We start from the raw sequence: 17,119 nt of genomic DNA, 5'->3' as shown, positions 1-17,119 counted from the left end.
TTGGCCACAGGTCAGTCCCTTGTAAATGGTACCACAGGTACCAAGGGCACTGTGGCCAAGGAAGGCCACTAAGGGCTGCAGCACTTATTGTGCCACCTCTAGAGGCCCTGTACCTCTACCCACACATACAGCCTTGGCAGGCTGCGTGTTTGTGTGCAGAACAAAGTGACATACAGCCTTTGCAGGCTGCGTGTTTTGGTGCAGAACGAAGTGAAGAGTTGACATGGCACACACCTCTGTGTGCCATGCCTACAACCCACTGTCCTGACATACAATAGCCACCCCTCCAGCTGAGTGCACTGTACCAGTGATGAGGGTACAGGTTCATGAGAGCCCTGTACCTCTACATTGTCTAAGTCAATTCTTAGACATTGTGCAGTAATGCCATTAAGAGTATAGGGTGCTGGGAGCTTGTTATCACTGATGCCAGTGTGGGATGTAATGAAAAATGCACACAGAGGACATCTTAGAGATGCCCCCTGAAAAACAACCTAACACTAGTGCCCAGGCAGAGTGGCTGCTCACCAGCTGCTACCACCAGACATGTTTCTGGACCCCTGGGTCGAGAGCCTGTTGAAGAAGGATCGAACAGTAGCTCTGAAGCTAAGAAGAGGAGGGTGCCCACTGACTTGGCCCCACTGACTTGGTTTTAGACACAGTGGATGCAGGGCCAGCATTAGCACTGGTGGCGCCCAGTGCAACAATGTTTTTTGGCGCCCCCAACGACCACCTCAGTCACGGATCCCCTCACCACCACCCAACAATCTCCATAAACACTCTATCTCAGATGCATTTAATTAATTTTATAGCGTCACTCATAACAGCGAAGGGTGTCAGAGCACTTTAGATAACACACGCATTACACAGAGACAATCAATCATAGGTGTGTAAATCATGTATAGTAAATGTTACATAAAACAGAGGACAACAAGGGGTGAATTCACATGTCATCCATATTGGTAGGCAGTACAGTTGAAGATAACTTGGTCTGGAGAAGCACAAACTCTGAATTTAAAATGTAACACAATTGATTGGGGCTCTCTTTAATAACAAGAAATGATTTGTACCTAAATGAACCCTTTATGCAACAGTACAGTAATGAAAGTCTGGGGGAAAAAATCCATCCGCTCTAATCTATACCTTGAAGTCTGCATGCAGTTCTTTGATGACAGTTAATAGCGCACTGTATACTGCAACTACCAAAAGGAAGTCTCTGACAAAATCAGTAACCCACTGACCTGTTTACATTATATTCACTTTCTTATCTGCATGGAACATGTTCTGTGCAGCAGGCATATTAACCCTCTGCGCTACCTTCAAAACTTCCACAAGTCAAAACTTCTACTAGACAAAACTCCATCTTGCCAGGAAGAACATTAATCACTGGAGTTTTTTTGACATTTTAATTGTTGACTGAAAATTGCTGGAGGCCAGGAACGCAGCAGGAGGTGCTTTTAAGCAAACAGGCGCCCCCATGTGAAGTCAGCACCTGGTGCTGTGGCACAGGTCGCCCTAGAGCCGGCCCTGAGTGGGCGGAATGGAGCCTGCCCACTTGGCACACAATGGACGCGTTACAGTGCTTGCCCTCCTCCTTACCATCCATGCTGTGATGGAGTGCTGGAGTGCACACTTGTCCTTGCAGTCTTCAGCTCGTACGTTCGTTTCCCTTTAGGAGATGCAGAAGTTCTCCCCCCACTCCTCTTCAAACAAGTAACTATCTCACAAATGCTTGCATTACATCATGTTTTAGTCAAACAATTAGAAGACTTTTCTCCAAGAGCAAAAGTGAGAATTCCAAACTCTGCCTAATGGGAGATCTTCCTCTCTGTCCAGTTATCAAAGGGACAGAACAATGCTCCAATGTCTGCCGGTAGTTCCCCCATCTTCAACTCCGCACAACTGGAACCTGACCAGTGTTTGCAGCATGCATCTACCCATGGGGGGAGGATCTCATCGGACCCCTGAGAGATCATGGGTAAGACTCCGCTTCTAAGAGTATGTGCCCCTTTGCAGGGAGTCAGGCAGGAAGGAAAGTGCTCATCCAAAATAAGCCATGGCCGGTCACAGCTTCTCGGATTCTGGAACCCAGTGACAATTCCTTCACCTGAAGCCGCCAGGTTTAAAACAAGCAGCTGAGCAGCCTGTGCAGCGTAAACATTCGGAGAAGTGTTACCAACGTCACTCAGGCGGGCTCGCTCTGGTTCGTGCTCCTACAAAAAACAAGCACTTCCAATGTAACGGGAGTGTGGGCGTGCGAAAAGGCACGAACATCGGGAGTGGCGGGCGAGAAGGCTGGACTGCAGGAGGGGGTGGAAAGCACAGGAAGAAAATAGTGCACACAGCGTAAATAAAACATACTGTGCAACACTGGAAGTAAAGGGGCCAGTAACCATGGAAGGATGCAAAATGACAACATGGCCGTCATAAGGAGGGTCTAACAAGCCTAAACCAATTGTAAGGCAGCATTTAGGACGACAAAGACACAAGCCAATGAAAAAGATGGGAGGAGAGTGGGCGGAGCTTCCACTCAAAACTGAATACTGCATGCCTCACAAAGGGAGCAGCGCATGCACAGCTGCCACTATAGGCTCGACCTAAAAAGGGCATGGAGTCCACCCTGTTGCTTAGAATTTGTTAGCTTGCATGGCCCTCTTCTTTACAGCCTCGAAACTGGTCACTGCCGGCCTAACATTTCCATTCCTCTCTGTCGAGCAGGGACCCAGCAATGATTGATTCAACTTAATCAGTGTCTGTCCGCTGCACCAGACGTGATTGAGGTACTATTTTGTTCTTTTTAACTTCAAATGCCCTGCAAACAGAAGGCATTTGACTGGCAAAAATGTGCCTATCAGGACAAACAAAATTGCAACGTTGTATTATCTCTACTTAAATTTCTTTTAATTTGCCAATTCTTCTTTTCTCACTTTGCACTCATGTTTGGTTTTGTTTTGTTTTTGCTTATGGGCGCTGTTCTCAAAAGACGACAAGTATCTTGTTTTATACATTGCAAAGCGACATGGTTTCTTTCGTATGTGTAATTTTTTTAATTATGCAGTGCAGTACACCCCAATCCACCTCACTGCAATCTTCCACAGTCCAATGCACCCCACCTCACCCCAAACCATCCACCCCATCCAAACCACCCCACCCAATCAAATACGACCCAGACCGGTCCATGCCACGCACCCCAATTCACTCCAATCCTTCAAACCCACACCACTCAATCTGCTCCCATCCAAAACAATTTGCCCCACTCCCATCCAAAAAAGTCTGCCCCAATTCGAATGAAAAACAATCTGCCTCACTGTAATCAATCTACCCCACTCCAATCACTCTACCCCAATCCAATCACTCTGCCCCACTCCAATCGATCTTCCCCACTCCAATCAATCTGGCTCACTCCAAACAATCTGCCCCACTCCAAACAATCTGCCCAACTCCAAACAATCTGCCCCACTCCTGTCCAAATCAACCTGCCCCACTCCTGTCCAAATCAACCTGCTCCACTCCAATCAACCTGCACCATTCCAGTCAAAAACAATCTGCTCCACTCCAGTCAAAAACAATCTGCCCCACTCCAGTCAATCTGCCCCACTCCAGTCAATCTTCCCCACTCCTGTCCAAAGCAATCTGCTCCACTTCAATCAATCTGCCCCACTCCAATCAATCTGCCCGACAGCAATCAATCTGCCACACTCCAATCAATCAGCCCCACTCCAATCAATCAGCCCCAGCCCAAACAATTAGCCCCACTCCAATCCAGCAGTCAAAATCAATCTGCCCCTCTCCAATCAATCTGCTCCACTCCATTCCAGCAGTCAAAATCAATCTGCCCCACTCCAAACAATCTGCCCCTCTCCTGTCCAAATCAACTTGTCCCACTCCAATCAACCTGCTCCACTCCAGTCAAAAACAATCTGCCCCACTCAAGTCAATCTGCCCCACTCCAATCCAGCAGTCAAAATAAATCTGCCCCACTCCAATCAATCTGCCCGACTCCATTCCAGCAGTCAAAATCAATCTGCCCCACTCCAAAACAATCAGCCCCATTCCAATCTGCCCTACTCAATCCAAAACAATCTGCCCCACTTCAATACAAAACAATCTGCCCCACTCCAATCTGCCCTATCCCATTCAGTCTAGTCTACTCAAATTCAGTACACTCCACCTCACTCCACTTCATCTTATCCATATCACTCAATCAAATTTACCCCACTCCAATCCAATCTGCAACACTTCAATCCAGCTCACTCCACTCTAATCCGCCAAATTCCACCCCACTCAAATCCAGTCCATCCACCCACTGCAACTCACTCCAAAGAAATTGGCTCCACTCAAAAGCCACCCATTCCAACCCAACCCAACCCAATCCACTCCAGTCCACCCCACCTTAATGCAATCCACCCCATCTCACCCCACTTCAGTCCACCTCTCTCCAATCCACCCCATTCCAATCCAGTCAACACCACTCCAATCCACCCCACCTCGCCCCAATCCAACCCACCCCATCCCACTCCAATACAACCCACTCCAGAACACCCCAACCCTATCTAATCTACCCAACGCCAATTCAATACAGTCAACCCCACTCCAATCCACCCCACCCCACTCTACTCGAATCCGAACCAGCCCACTCCAGGTCACACGCCACCACCCCAATACATTCAGCCCATTCCACTACAATCCACGCCATTCCACTCCAATTCACCTTACTTGAATCCACCACAATTCAATCCACTCAACCCAATCCACCCAACCCTAGAGTACAACATCACAAAAACACATTGCCAAATATTGAATTTGCCAATGCTTGTTGCGTTTTGTTTCGTCCCACGAGCACCACTAAATTACTAGTACGTTTACGCTTCTATGGGCCAGATGTAGGAGCCCTAATACCGGTCGGAAACTGCCGATTTCGGCCGTTTCTGACCGGTATTAGACTTTTCAGATGTAGGGGGCCTACCGAATCGGTAATTTAACCGATTCGGTAATTTTACTGATTCGGTAAATATACCGATTCGGTAAAATACCGAATTGGTATATTTACCGAATCGGTAAATCCATATGTAGCTGACACTCCTAAGAGTGCCACAGGCCCTTAAGAGTCGGTATTTTACCACACAATCCTATTGGGCTAGATGTAGGTAATTCCCATTTACAGACTCTTAAATACCGATTTTTACCGAATCAGTATTTAAGAGTCTGTAAATGGGAAGGAGGCAGATTTAGGTTATTCCGAATTTAGGAATACCGAATCTGTAAGATTCGGTATTTACCGATTCGGTAAATACCAAATCGGTATTGCCCATTGATTCACATGGCACAGGTGTGCATGCACAGATGTTCATGCACACCTGAATTCGGTATTTTACCACACAATAGGATTGTGTGGTAAAATACCGACTCTTATGGGCCGGTGGCACTCTTAGGAGTGTCAGCTACATATGGATTTACCGATTCAGTAAATATACCGATTCGGTATTTTACCGAATCGGTAAAATTACCGATTCGGTAGGCCCCCTACATCTGAAAAGCCTAATACCGGCTTCCGTTTCCGACCGTTATTAGGGCTCCTACATCTGGCCTATTGTGTGGTAAAATACCGAATTCAGGTGTGCATGCACATCTATGCATGCACACCTGTGTCATTTGACACACAGACATGCCCTTAGGGCATGTATGTGTGCCACATGTCACACAAGCCTGTACTTGGGGTGCTAGAGGGTGTCAAAGTGACACCCCCTGCACCCTTGCAGGATTCAGTATTTACAGATTCGGTAAATACCGAATCTGTATTTCCCATTGATTCCTATGGGCTTCAAGGCCCATAGGAATCAATGGGCAATACCGATTCGGTATTTACCGAATCGGTAAATACCGAATGTTACAGATTCTGTATTCCTAAATTTGGAATTACCTAAATCTGCCCCCTTCCCATTTACAGACTCTTAAATACCGATTCGGTAAAATTCGGTATTTAAGAGTCTGTAAATGGGAATTACCTACATCTAGCCCTATGTTCGGTTTGGGAGACTATTATTTTTTCATCAGACCTCCTTCTGTTCAAGTCTCTTGGCTGGGAGCAGTAAGGGGCCTCACACCTAGAAGCAAACGAATGTTCACACCTTGTTAGCACCTCCCACATACTTAAGAGAGGCAGCTTTTTAGGTCTCGGTAATATCCGGTCTGCCGAAGGCAGACCGGATGTCCGAGAATTAATGCTAGTAAGAGGGCTGCTTTATCCCTCCCTCTTTTTGGCTCTCCCTCCATTGGCTGGCTTCCTAAAAGGGGGCCAGCCATTGGAGGAGAGAGCCGTCCCTCCAAAGAAGCTCCGTCTTTTTCGGATTTGGGGGCGTAAGTTTTGCTGTTCTTCAGACAGTGACGTAGTCCGTCACTCAGGACAGCAAAACCACGCCCCCAATCCGAAAATTTTCAGAAGCGCCGGCTGCCATTTTGCTGTTTGTTGAAGATGAGGTAGGTCGCATGCTCCCGCTGTCCTCGTTCCCGACCCCTCCCGCTGTTCACTGCTCCCGCCCCGAATCCGAAAATCGTTGCGGCCGCCGTTTTATTTTTGCCGTTTTATTCTTGCCGTTTTATTCTTGTTTATTTTGTTTTGGTAGGCACGGGAGATACAGTGATGCTGAGACGCGAGCCTGATTCCCCGGGTCCAAAGTCGGTAGCTCTTGCCGTTAGGCCACATGCTTCTGTCGCGTCCAGCCCGGCCCCTCTGACTGTCCGTGACTCTGTCTCTGACCCCGGTGACGACCAACATTGTCCCTCTGGCGGGGAGAGACTCCGCCCACTCTGCCCGCGCTCCATCTCTGCCTTCCTCCCTGCCCCCTCCTCTCTCTCTCTATGGTACTTTTCTCACAGTGGTTCCTTCCAGTGACCTAATCACAGGACGCTGAAGTCTTTCTCCTTTTCTGCAAAGATTCCCTCTTAAAATAAACGCCATTTCCACAGACTCTTCTGGGAGGATGGCAGCGGGGACATTGGCCCCACCGCATTAATTGTTGAATGCATGTTGTTCACATGGACAGTGGTTTCAAGCGCCGGCGTGGCTCTGAAGTGGCACCTTTGAGAGAGGGATGCTTGTAGGAGGAAGTGGGTGAAGGGGTGTGGGGGTCATTGGGGAGGGTGTGGACAGACAGGGAATGCAACAGATACCTTGCTTTATCGATATTTCTCACATCTTGAATTGCCTGGGGGTTGGGGAAAGGTGGGGGTTATGCTACAGAAAGACTGTTTTTGCTTCAAGCAAAAAGGACGGACATTTTCACCTAAACATGCGTGTTTCTGCTCTGTTACTTCGGCAGTGCTGAACATGGACGTCTGTGGCCTCCCAGCTCGCGGTTGAGCGCGCGGAGTGGGCGCACGGAACCGGGCTGTGAGGGCGGGGGCTCAGTATGCATGCACTGTTTGCCCAATTACCGAAACTGCAAAGCAATAACCTGGTGATATTTCTCTGGGGTACGGGAGGGAAGCCTGGGGGTTGGTAGTCAGGGAATATGTTTTTAACATGCTTGTTTCCCACACGAGCCCCAGACCCCCGACACCTAATATTGACCGTAGTTATTTAGCGATTTTCAATGCCCCCCCCCCCATAGAGTCGAAGTGTATTTCGTCAGTGATCTCTGTCCCCAATTCCTATTAAAGTTACTCTCGTGATGTTCCCACTGCCCTAACATTTGTTGTGGCATTTTAATGACAGGCCACAGTGTGACATTGCCAGAGAAATGCAGCATTTGGTAAACCTCACAGCAGAATAATGCCAGCCCTCCCCCACTCTCCAACGCCCTGCAGCATCCCTGTCCTGAAGAGGGGTCTGCTGGGTACTGGGGGGGAGGAGGGGGGGGGGTGCTGAAGCAAATATCCCCACAGAAGAGAATTGAGAATACGACCCTAGCCCTTCATGTGAAACCCAAGAAGAAATGAGAATTAGCTTCAGTTGTGCAGAGACTCCTGTTGAGTGCCGACAACGTAGGTTAAAAGCGACAACACGTTCCTCTCAGTCCATGGTTCAAGTACATGTATTTCCTGTCTGTGCAGCGCTATGAGGTTATACGAATGGCAGAATAAATGTATATATACCACGTACTAAGTGAATGCAATCTACTGATGCTAATGTACAATAAAAGTTGTATTGTAAGATGAGCTGCATACGCGCAGTTTAAGTATATATATATACATACATGCACAACACACACAGACAAGGCGCTCTTAAAGCACATTTGTTTGCAATATCGCTCTTCAAGAGGGGTGCATCAGCCTGTGAACAGGGGCGTCGCTCCGACTGGTGCAGCAGGTGCAGTGGCACAGGGCCCAGAACCCTGGGATGCCCATGGAACCCTGATTATTGCTGCATTTCAAAGCTCAAACAGTGAAGGGGGGAGGAGGGTACGGTGGGGGGGATGGGGAAGGATGGGGGTGACTTCCGTCTTTGCAGTGACAAAACTGGCGATGTCACAAGCTTATCACTTTTGCCATCACCAATGACACATTTAATGACGTCACCAATGACATCACACCACAGTATTTGAATCGGTTGCTGATTAACACGTTTCATATTGTGTAAAACTCTGCCTAACCCTAGCATTTACAATTCACCAAGCAATGACCATGTCGCATTTACCACTAAATAAATACTGTGGCACGCTCGTGTTGTCACACCCCAATTACCACAACTTGCACATATTTATTGTCTCTTGGATGCCATTGGCTCCATTTGCTGTATGTGTGAAAAGTACCACGCCATCAGCTGGCCAGTAGGTGCCAGGTGCGAATACATGCTAACAGTCAGACTTTGATTCTATGAAGAAGTCAGTCCCTCATGAGTTAGGGTAGAGACACAAAGGAAGGACGGTGATCTGTGTGTGATACATTACTGCCAGGCCTAGAGGTTAATGTGCATTATCCGGGGTTTCTAACTGCGTGTCTTAAACACTTGACTAGAAGGGTGCTATTTCGAGGCACGTGCACATTAAGAGTGCCTGTGGAGAGCACAGGGGTGCCAAGAGTGTGTCCAGGAGAAGCAGGTGCGCCCCTTGGGTAGAATGTGGGAAGGTGAGTGGCAGGGTCCGTGGGGGTGCAGGCCACACAAGTGTGAAGAGTTCCCATGCAGAGAGCACTGGTCCTGAGATCACGTGTGTACAGGACATACATGTTACAAGGGCATGCAAGGAACACGAGGATCCTAAATAGGAGTTTATAGGAGAGGCAGCAGCAGAGGAAGCCTTTGGGCGTCCCGCTTTCTTACGAGGAGGAATAAGGAGTCGTTTGCCCCACTGTCTCTTTGCCCATGACAGTCATGGTCCCCGTGACAGCCCCTCCTTTGGCGACTTGCCAACTCTGCGTACAACATGAGCCCTCATGTTAAAACTGCATAGAGATAAAGAATATCCTTTCCGTCTATGAACCGTTACTCTATGCTAGCTTTTTTAGCAAGCAGTGCGGTGCATTTTGGGACGTGTAGTTCCGCCACCCTTACTCTCCCTCCTCCTTCCAGATGAGATAAGGGACCCCCACACGCCCCCAAATCCACTGGAAACCGCCCACGCTCGTCTGTACCTCCCACACCTTTCGTAAGGGACCACTGGAGACACTCACGTTAGATTCCTTACCAAGTGCCTGCCCACCACTCTGGACCCATTTGACGTGCAGCCACCACCTGGGCCAGACCGACCCACCTAGGCTCGCAAATTCGACCCTGCTGCACTCAACCCCAGAGCCAACATACCTTTCCACACCTTCTCTTTCCCCCACACCACTCTCTTCCCCCACACCACTCTCTTCCCCCACACCACTCTCTTCCCCCACACCTCTCACTATGTCACTCTCTCTCTCCCTAACTCTCTCACTAAAACTCTCACTACATCTCTATCTCTCACTACCTCACTATCTCTAACTACCTCACTATCTCTCACTATACTACACTCTCTCACTAACTCACAGCTCAACTCTTTCTCACAGCAACACAATATCACTACAGCAGTAACTATCTCTCACTCTAACACACTACTCAAAATTCACTCTCTCTCTATCTCACTACCTCTCTACCACTACATCACTCTATCTACTTCGATCTCACTCTCACTACCTCACTATATCACCACACACTCTCAAAAACTAACTACATCACTCTCTCACTACCTCACAACTTCACTCTCTCTTTCTAAATTACTAATTCACTACCTCACTCTCAAATACACTAAGTCACTTACACTCTCTCTTTCACTACCTCACTATCTCACTACATCACTCTGTTTCTATCTTAATACCTCACATCACTAACACTCACTACTTCACATTCTCTTTCAATACACCAATCTTTCTCTATCTCACTACCTCACAACATCACTCTCCATCACTACCTCACTCTCTATCTACCTCACTCTCTCACTACATCACTCACTCTCTATTTCAATACCTCTCTATCTTGCTACCTCACTCTCTCTCTGCTAATGCAATATGTCTAATGCAATATGTAACACATATGCAAACACTTAAGCTATTGAAAATAGAAATGACAATAACATTTACTTAGGGATAAAAAATACAAATACAAAAATAAGCAATGCCAATAGCTCTACCTATAATATTGCCGAGACCATTGCATTGTAAATGCTTGTTACTTTGTTCAGTCTCTGTTTACTGGATATGCATGCACTGTAAGAATGTCGGATGTGTTGGTCTTTCCCAGTATTTAAACAAAATAAATGTAATTTAAATAGCACTTACTACCGCAATTTAAATAGCACTTACTACCCCAGAAGAGGTGTTGAAATAATTTAAGTGCCACTGTTTTTTCTGGTAAAGCACTATGTGCAGAGGAAGTTTAAGCTGACAAAAGGCAACATTGTTTTGTGTGTAGCTTACAAAAGTGTGAATCTTCTGCTTGAATCAGGAGGGTTTCCCTGTACATTCGAAATGCGCTCCAATGAAGTACTCATGATAGACATGTTAAATGTGTATGTGAGGGATTCAGATCCGATCAAATGATGAGGATAGAGGCCTAACCTCGAGACTGGGCACTCAATTCACAAAGAAAAGCGATGCTTTCTCTTAGAAGTTCATACGTCTTTATTCAATTCTTCTGAATTTCAATTGTACATCTTTTCCAACGTCATATTGTATGCTTCATCAACATAATAATCGTCTTATGTCGAACTCTGTTCAATACATAAATCCACTTGATAACAACACCCAATACATTTCGGGTCATACAAGAACCTGACCCTTCGTCAGGGGTCTGCAATAAATGGAAATCAAACAGGACCAAAGTTAGTCACTCACAGGGATAATCAACTAAGAGACTACGTGCCATAAATGAAGGCGAAAGGTTGAAAAAAGTGGTGCTGGATAGTGAAATTGCCAACGTACCAAAGGAAAGTCATAGCTGAGTTTAAAAACGAGAAACGATCAATCTATGAGCGAAAAACCGCTCCACCTCAGTGTTGAAAAAAGAACCAGAAGTTATACCGGTAATATACAATAACGCATATCAAGCGATAAGCCATAAACACTTACGAGAAAATAAACGCGTCCGCGCTTCCGTGAATTCAAAGGTTTGTGCACAAACTAGCTACAATGAATCTAATAGGATGCAGACTCAATCACGTGACCGCGACCACAGCCAATGGGGTAGTGGTTCCCCGGTCACGTGAGGCGAGTGTGAAGACTTCAAAACAAATAGCGCGAGGTTACAAAAACGGAGTGAAAACGAATGCATGATAAAATGAACAGTAAAATAAAACATTGCGACATGCACTCAATGAAAAACTGCAAATACGTGGTTAGGTGGGTTCAACAGCAAATACAGGCATAAATACACAAAATATGCATAGCAACGAGTAAATGGGAATCAGGAAATAGCAAAAAGCAATGCAATTGTTAAATGTCTTATAGGACCCACGAGTGTTCGATACGATCATTTAAACCCACAGGGTGGCAGGAATTAAGTTTTTTAATCCAATAAAACTCAGCTTTAAGTCTTTGTTTCACGGGATCCATGTCAGGACGCTGATGGATTACCTCAACCACCGTGAATTTAAGTTGGGAGACTTGATGGTTCATTTCTTTCCAGTGAGCAGCCACTGATGACTTGAGGTTATTAAGCCTAATATTACTTTTGTGTTCTGTAATACGGACTTTCAATTTCCGTTCCGTTTGACCAATGTATACCTTACCACAAGGGCATTTTATGAGATATATACAATTCGCAGTATCACACGTACTTGAGTGGTGTAGTTCAATTGGAAAACCCTTGGTGGGATGCATCAATGTTTTGCCGCTAATCACGTTGTTACAGTGTGTGCAATTAAAACATTTGGACATTCCTTTCCATATTTTCTTCTCCATGACAGGAGTATTGAGCATTTCCTTAAGATTTTTAGATCTTTGATATGCAAACGTGATGCGCTCATTATATAGATCCTTTAGGTCAGGTTCTGATTGTACCAAATGCCAATGCTTATTAATGGCTCTTTTGATCTTTACCGAGTCAGATGAATATTTAAGTACACATACGGTTTTCTCTGTAGTTTGTTTGGTTTTGGAAAACAATAAATCAATCCTTTTCATTTTGTCAACTTTCATCATGGCTTGTATGAGAATATCATTGGGATATCCCCTCTGTTTGTACCTCACTGTTTGTTGCGCAATAGACTCTCTGGCTTGATCTTCATTGGATGTGATTCTCTTAAGTCTTATGTATTGAGATACAGGCAAATGTTTTTTCAATGACTCCGGGTGGAAACTTTGGAAGAGGAGACATGAGTTTCTGTCAGTAGGCTTATGGAACACTTTTGTGTTGATTTCCTGGTTACATATAGTGATTTGCACATCTAAGTAGGATATACTGTCTTTGGAGATAGTGTGAGTGAACTTGATCCGTTCGTTTAAGCAGTTAAGATTCTTGATGTTGTCTTCCAGTTTTTCTTTCGTTCCACACCAAATTAGAAAAATATCATCAATGAAACGCTTAAACATAATGAGACCTTCCGTCCAAGTTTCATTCATCAGGATATTGTTCCTTTCAAACTTTTGCATGAAAATATTAGTATCAATTTTAGTATCAAGATTCTTTGGTATTCCTCCAAATCGCTGTGTAATATGCTGGGCAAAGTGAACCTGTCACAAGGCAAGACATACTGGTTATGCACTATAGACGTGGTGGCACTATATACTTCCATCCCGCACAGTGAAGGTATTGAAGCGCTCGAATGGAGCCTATTACACAGCGATTTGGAGGAATACCAAAGAATCTTGATACTAAAATTGATGCAGTTTGCGCTGTATCATAGTTATTTTGAATGGAACGGACGATTTTTTAATCAAACCAATGGCACATCTATGGGCTTTGGGGGGGCCACCTCATACGCTAATATTTTCATGCAAAAGTTTGAAAGGGACAATATCCTGATGAATGAAACTTGGACGGAAGGTCTCATTATGTTTAAGCGTTTCATTGATGATATTTTTCTAATTTGGTGTGGAACGAAAGAAAAACTGGAAGACAACATCAAGAATCTTAACTGCTTAAACGAACGGATCAAGTTCACTCACACTATCTCCAAAGACAGTATATCCTACTTAGATGTGCAAATCACTATATGTAACCAGGAAATCAACACAAAAGTGTTCCATAAGCCTACTGACAGAAACTCATGTCTCCTCTTCCAAAGTTTCCACCCGGAGTCATTGAAAAAACATTTGCCTGTATCTCAATACATAAGACTTAAGAGAATCACATCCAATGAAGATCAAGCCAGAGAGTCTATTGCGCAACAAACAGTGAGGTACAAACAGAGGGGATATCCCAATGATATTCTCATACAAGCCATGATGAAAGTTGACAAAATGAAAAGGATTGATTTATTGTTTTCCAAAACCAAACAAACTACAGAGAAAACCGTATGTGTACTTAAATATTCATCTGACTCGGTAAAGATCAAAAGAGCCATTAATAAGCATTGGCATTTGGTACAATCAGAACCTGACCTAAAGGATCTATATAATGAGCGCATCACGTTTGCATATCAAAGATCTAAAAATCTTAAGGAAATGCTCAATACTCCTGTCATGGAGAAGAAAATATGGAAAGGAATGTCCAAATGTTTTAATTGCACACACTGTAACAACGTGATTAGCGGCAAAACATTGATGCATCCCACCAAGGGTTTTCCAATTGAACTACACCACTCAAGTACGTGTGATACTGCAAATTGTATATATCTCATAAAATGCCCTTGTGGTAAGGTATACATTGGTCAAACGGAACGGAAATTGAAAGTCCGTATTACAGAACACAAAAGTAATATTAGGCTTAATAACCTCAAGTCATCAGTGGCTGCTCACTGGAAAGAAATGAACCATCAAGTCTCCCAACTTAAATTCACGGTGGTTGAGGTAATCCATCAGCGTCCTGACATGGATCCCGTGAAACAAAGACTTAAAGCTGAGTTTTATTGGATTAAAAAACTTAATTCCTGCCACCCTGTGGGTTTAAATGATCGTATCGAACACTCGTGGGTCCTATAAGACATTTAACAATTGCATTGCTTTTTGCTATTTCCTGATTCCCATTTACTCGTTGCTATGCATATTTTGTGTATTTATGCCTGTATTTGCTGTTGAACCCACCTAACCACGTATTTGCAGTTTTTCATTGAGTGCATGTCGCAATGTTTTATTTTACTGTTCATTTTATCATGCATTCGTTTTCACTCCGTTTTTGTAACCTCGCGCTATTTGTTTTGAAGTCTTCACACTCGCCTCACGTGACCGGGGAACCACTACCCCATTGGCTGTGGTCGCGGTCACGTGATTGACTCTGCATCCTATTAGATTCATTGTAGCTAGTTTGTGCACAAACCTTTGAATTCACGGAAGCGCGGACGCGTTTATTTTCTCGTAAGTGTTTATGGCTTATCGCTTGATATGCGTTATTGTATATTACCGGTATAACTTCTGGTTCTTTTTTCAACACTGAGGTGGAGCGGTTTTTCGCTCATAGATTGATCGTTTCTCGTTTTTAAACTCAGCTATGACTTTCCTTTGGTACGTTGGCAATTTCACTATCCAGCACCACTTTTTTCAACCTTTCGCCTTCATTTATGGCACGTAGTCTCTTAGTTGATTATCCCTGTGAGTGACTAACTTTGGTCCTGTTTGATTTCCATTTATTGCAGACCCCTGACGAAGGGTCAGGTTCTTGTATGACCCGAAATGCATTGGGTGTTGTTATCAAGTGGATTTATGTATTGAACAGAGTTCGACATAAGACGATTATTATGTTGATGAAGCATACAATATGACGTTGGAAAAGATGTACAATTGAAATTCAGAAGAATTGAATAAAGACGTATGAACTTCTAAGAGAAAGCATCGCTTTTCTTTGTGAATTGAGTGCCCAGTCTCGAGGTTAGGCCTCTATCCTCATCATTTGATTGTTTCTAAGGCACGTTGGGCTACGTGCGACGGCGAGGGCACCCACCTGAACCTTTTCTCTTTTTAGATAAAGTTATTCATGGAGTGCTCAGGATAACATTGTTTCTTTACACGGATTCAGATCCGATGTCACTTCTTGTGATGCCACTTCCTGTGGTGCCAGTTCCTGTGATGTCACGCGTTGTGATGTCACGCGCCGCGATTCCACTTGCATTCTGATTATCTAGGTTAGTCCCCCCCACTTCTTTATTTAGGACATGTGCTCTGCCTGAATAGATCGAGATCAGATGCTGAAATTAAACCGATGGTGTCCAAATGTTGCCTTTTCACCACGTTAGTGTTAGTAGAGTGGCTCTTTGCTTGTTACGGTTTCGGTTTCACTAAAATACACTGACCCAAATTAGACAGTTTTCGGTCGCAAAGCCTTTTCCCGTGTTGTATTGTAGGACGGGTCCACAACCGTAAGCCGTAAATTTGTAAACACTTTAACGAGCACGATTTCTAGAGCGACCCCTGTACATGCCGTGGGAATTCAGACGTTCAAAATGCGAAATTAACTTTGTTTATGCCGTACGTGTAATACAAGGACAGTGCCCAGTAAAGATTATTACTCAAAGTGCAGAAAATAATTTAAATGTACAAATTACCGTCATTGCTAATGTAACAAACTGGCAGCAGTTTTGCGTTTTTTAATTTTTATTTAATGTACTGTTTTGGCATGGCCAAATGCCATTTTAGAACCGTTAATTAAAATATATATATATATATGCAAGGAGCTCCGATGCAAAAACACAATGGCATGCCAATAAGTCCGCACTTCCCATTTGAAAGCGAGACCTGTTGGCTTTGCCAATGCTTGTTTTGGCATGGCCAAATGCCATTTTAGAACCGTTTATTAAATATATATGAAAGGAGCTCCGATGCAAAAACAAAATGGCATAGCCAATAAGTCGGCACTTCCCATTTGAAGGCGAGACCTATTGGCTTTGCCAATGCTTGTTTCTGTGTTGGTCACCGTCCTTCCACATTCAACAGCTGAGCTGGTGAGACCTGTTGTGTCCTGCTGGACACAGTCTAGTGTTTCTGCCAGCAGCGGGTGGGTAAACAGAGCTGGGCTCTGGCTCCATCAGGCCTCCTCCCCTCTAGGGAGCGGAGCAGCGACGCCAGTGTTTCTCCTCCCCACCCTCGTTTCAATGCAGCTCTAAAGCTGTCACCAGCTCGCGTCCACTTTTCCCTCGTGCCGGTTCGTCTTACCTGTCGCCCCAAACACGGTGATCACCTTCTTGGCCGACATTTCACTTGTTCTTCAAAGTTCGTCCTCGTTGGAAACCTGAAGCACCGCCAAGGAGAGGAGGGAGAGCAGCCGCTGATGCCAGGCCGGGGAGTCTCTGCAGCTTTATACAGGTGCGACGCGTCCTAAAGTCACCCATCCCGCCCCGCCCTGACAGGCATTCTACACAGACTCGGATGTCACTTCTCACCATGGCCAGGCACATCTCGGGCCCTCCCCGTGCTCTGCACCCCGACAAAGGAAGAGTGTTCATTGAAGTGGGGCCGCCCCCGCCGGGGGGCTTTTTCTTCAAACATTGCTCGTGCGCTGCTCGAGTGCCTTATAGTACCACGCAGGCAGGTTATACAACACGCAGCACGTGCAGACCTTGACGCTGCAGTT

At 45.2% G+C, this 17,119-nt stretch overlaps 1 protein-coding gene across 1 annotated transcript in view; it reads right to left on the bottom strand.

The window, feature by feature from the left end:
- LOC147724816 (nmrA-like family domain-containing protein 1) overlaps positions 1-16,890 on the bottom strand; it is a 43,579-nt gene extending 26,689 nt beyond the window's left edge. The window contains exon 1 of the mRNA XM_086967076.1: positions 16,702-16,890. Coding sequence (XP_086823202.1) covers positions 16,702-16,741 — 40 coding nt within the window. The 5' untranslated portion in view covers positions 16,742-16,890. The remainder of the gene's footprint in view (positions 1-16,701) is intronic.
- Between the last annotated feature and the right edge of the window lie 229 nt (positions 16,891-17,119).

This window comes from Lissotriton vulgaris, chromosome 4_1 (assembly GCF_964263255.1).
Source record: "Lissotriton vulgaris chromosome 4_1, aLisVul1.2, whole genome shotgun sequence".
Taxonomy (NCBI): Eukaryota; Metazoa; Chordata; class Amphibia; order Caudata; family Salamandridae; genus Lissotriton; species Lissotriton vulgaris.
This window is presented reverse-complemented; position numbering and strand designations above follow the sequence as displayed.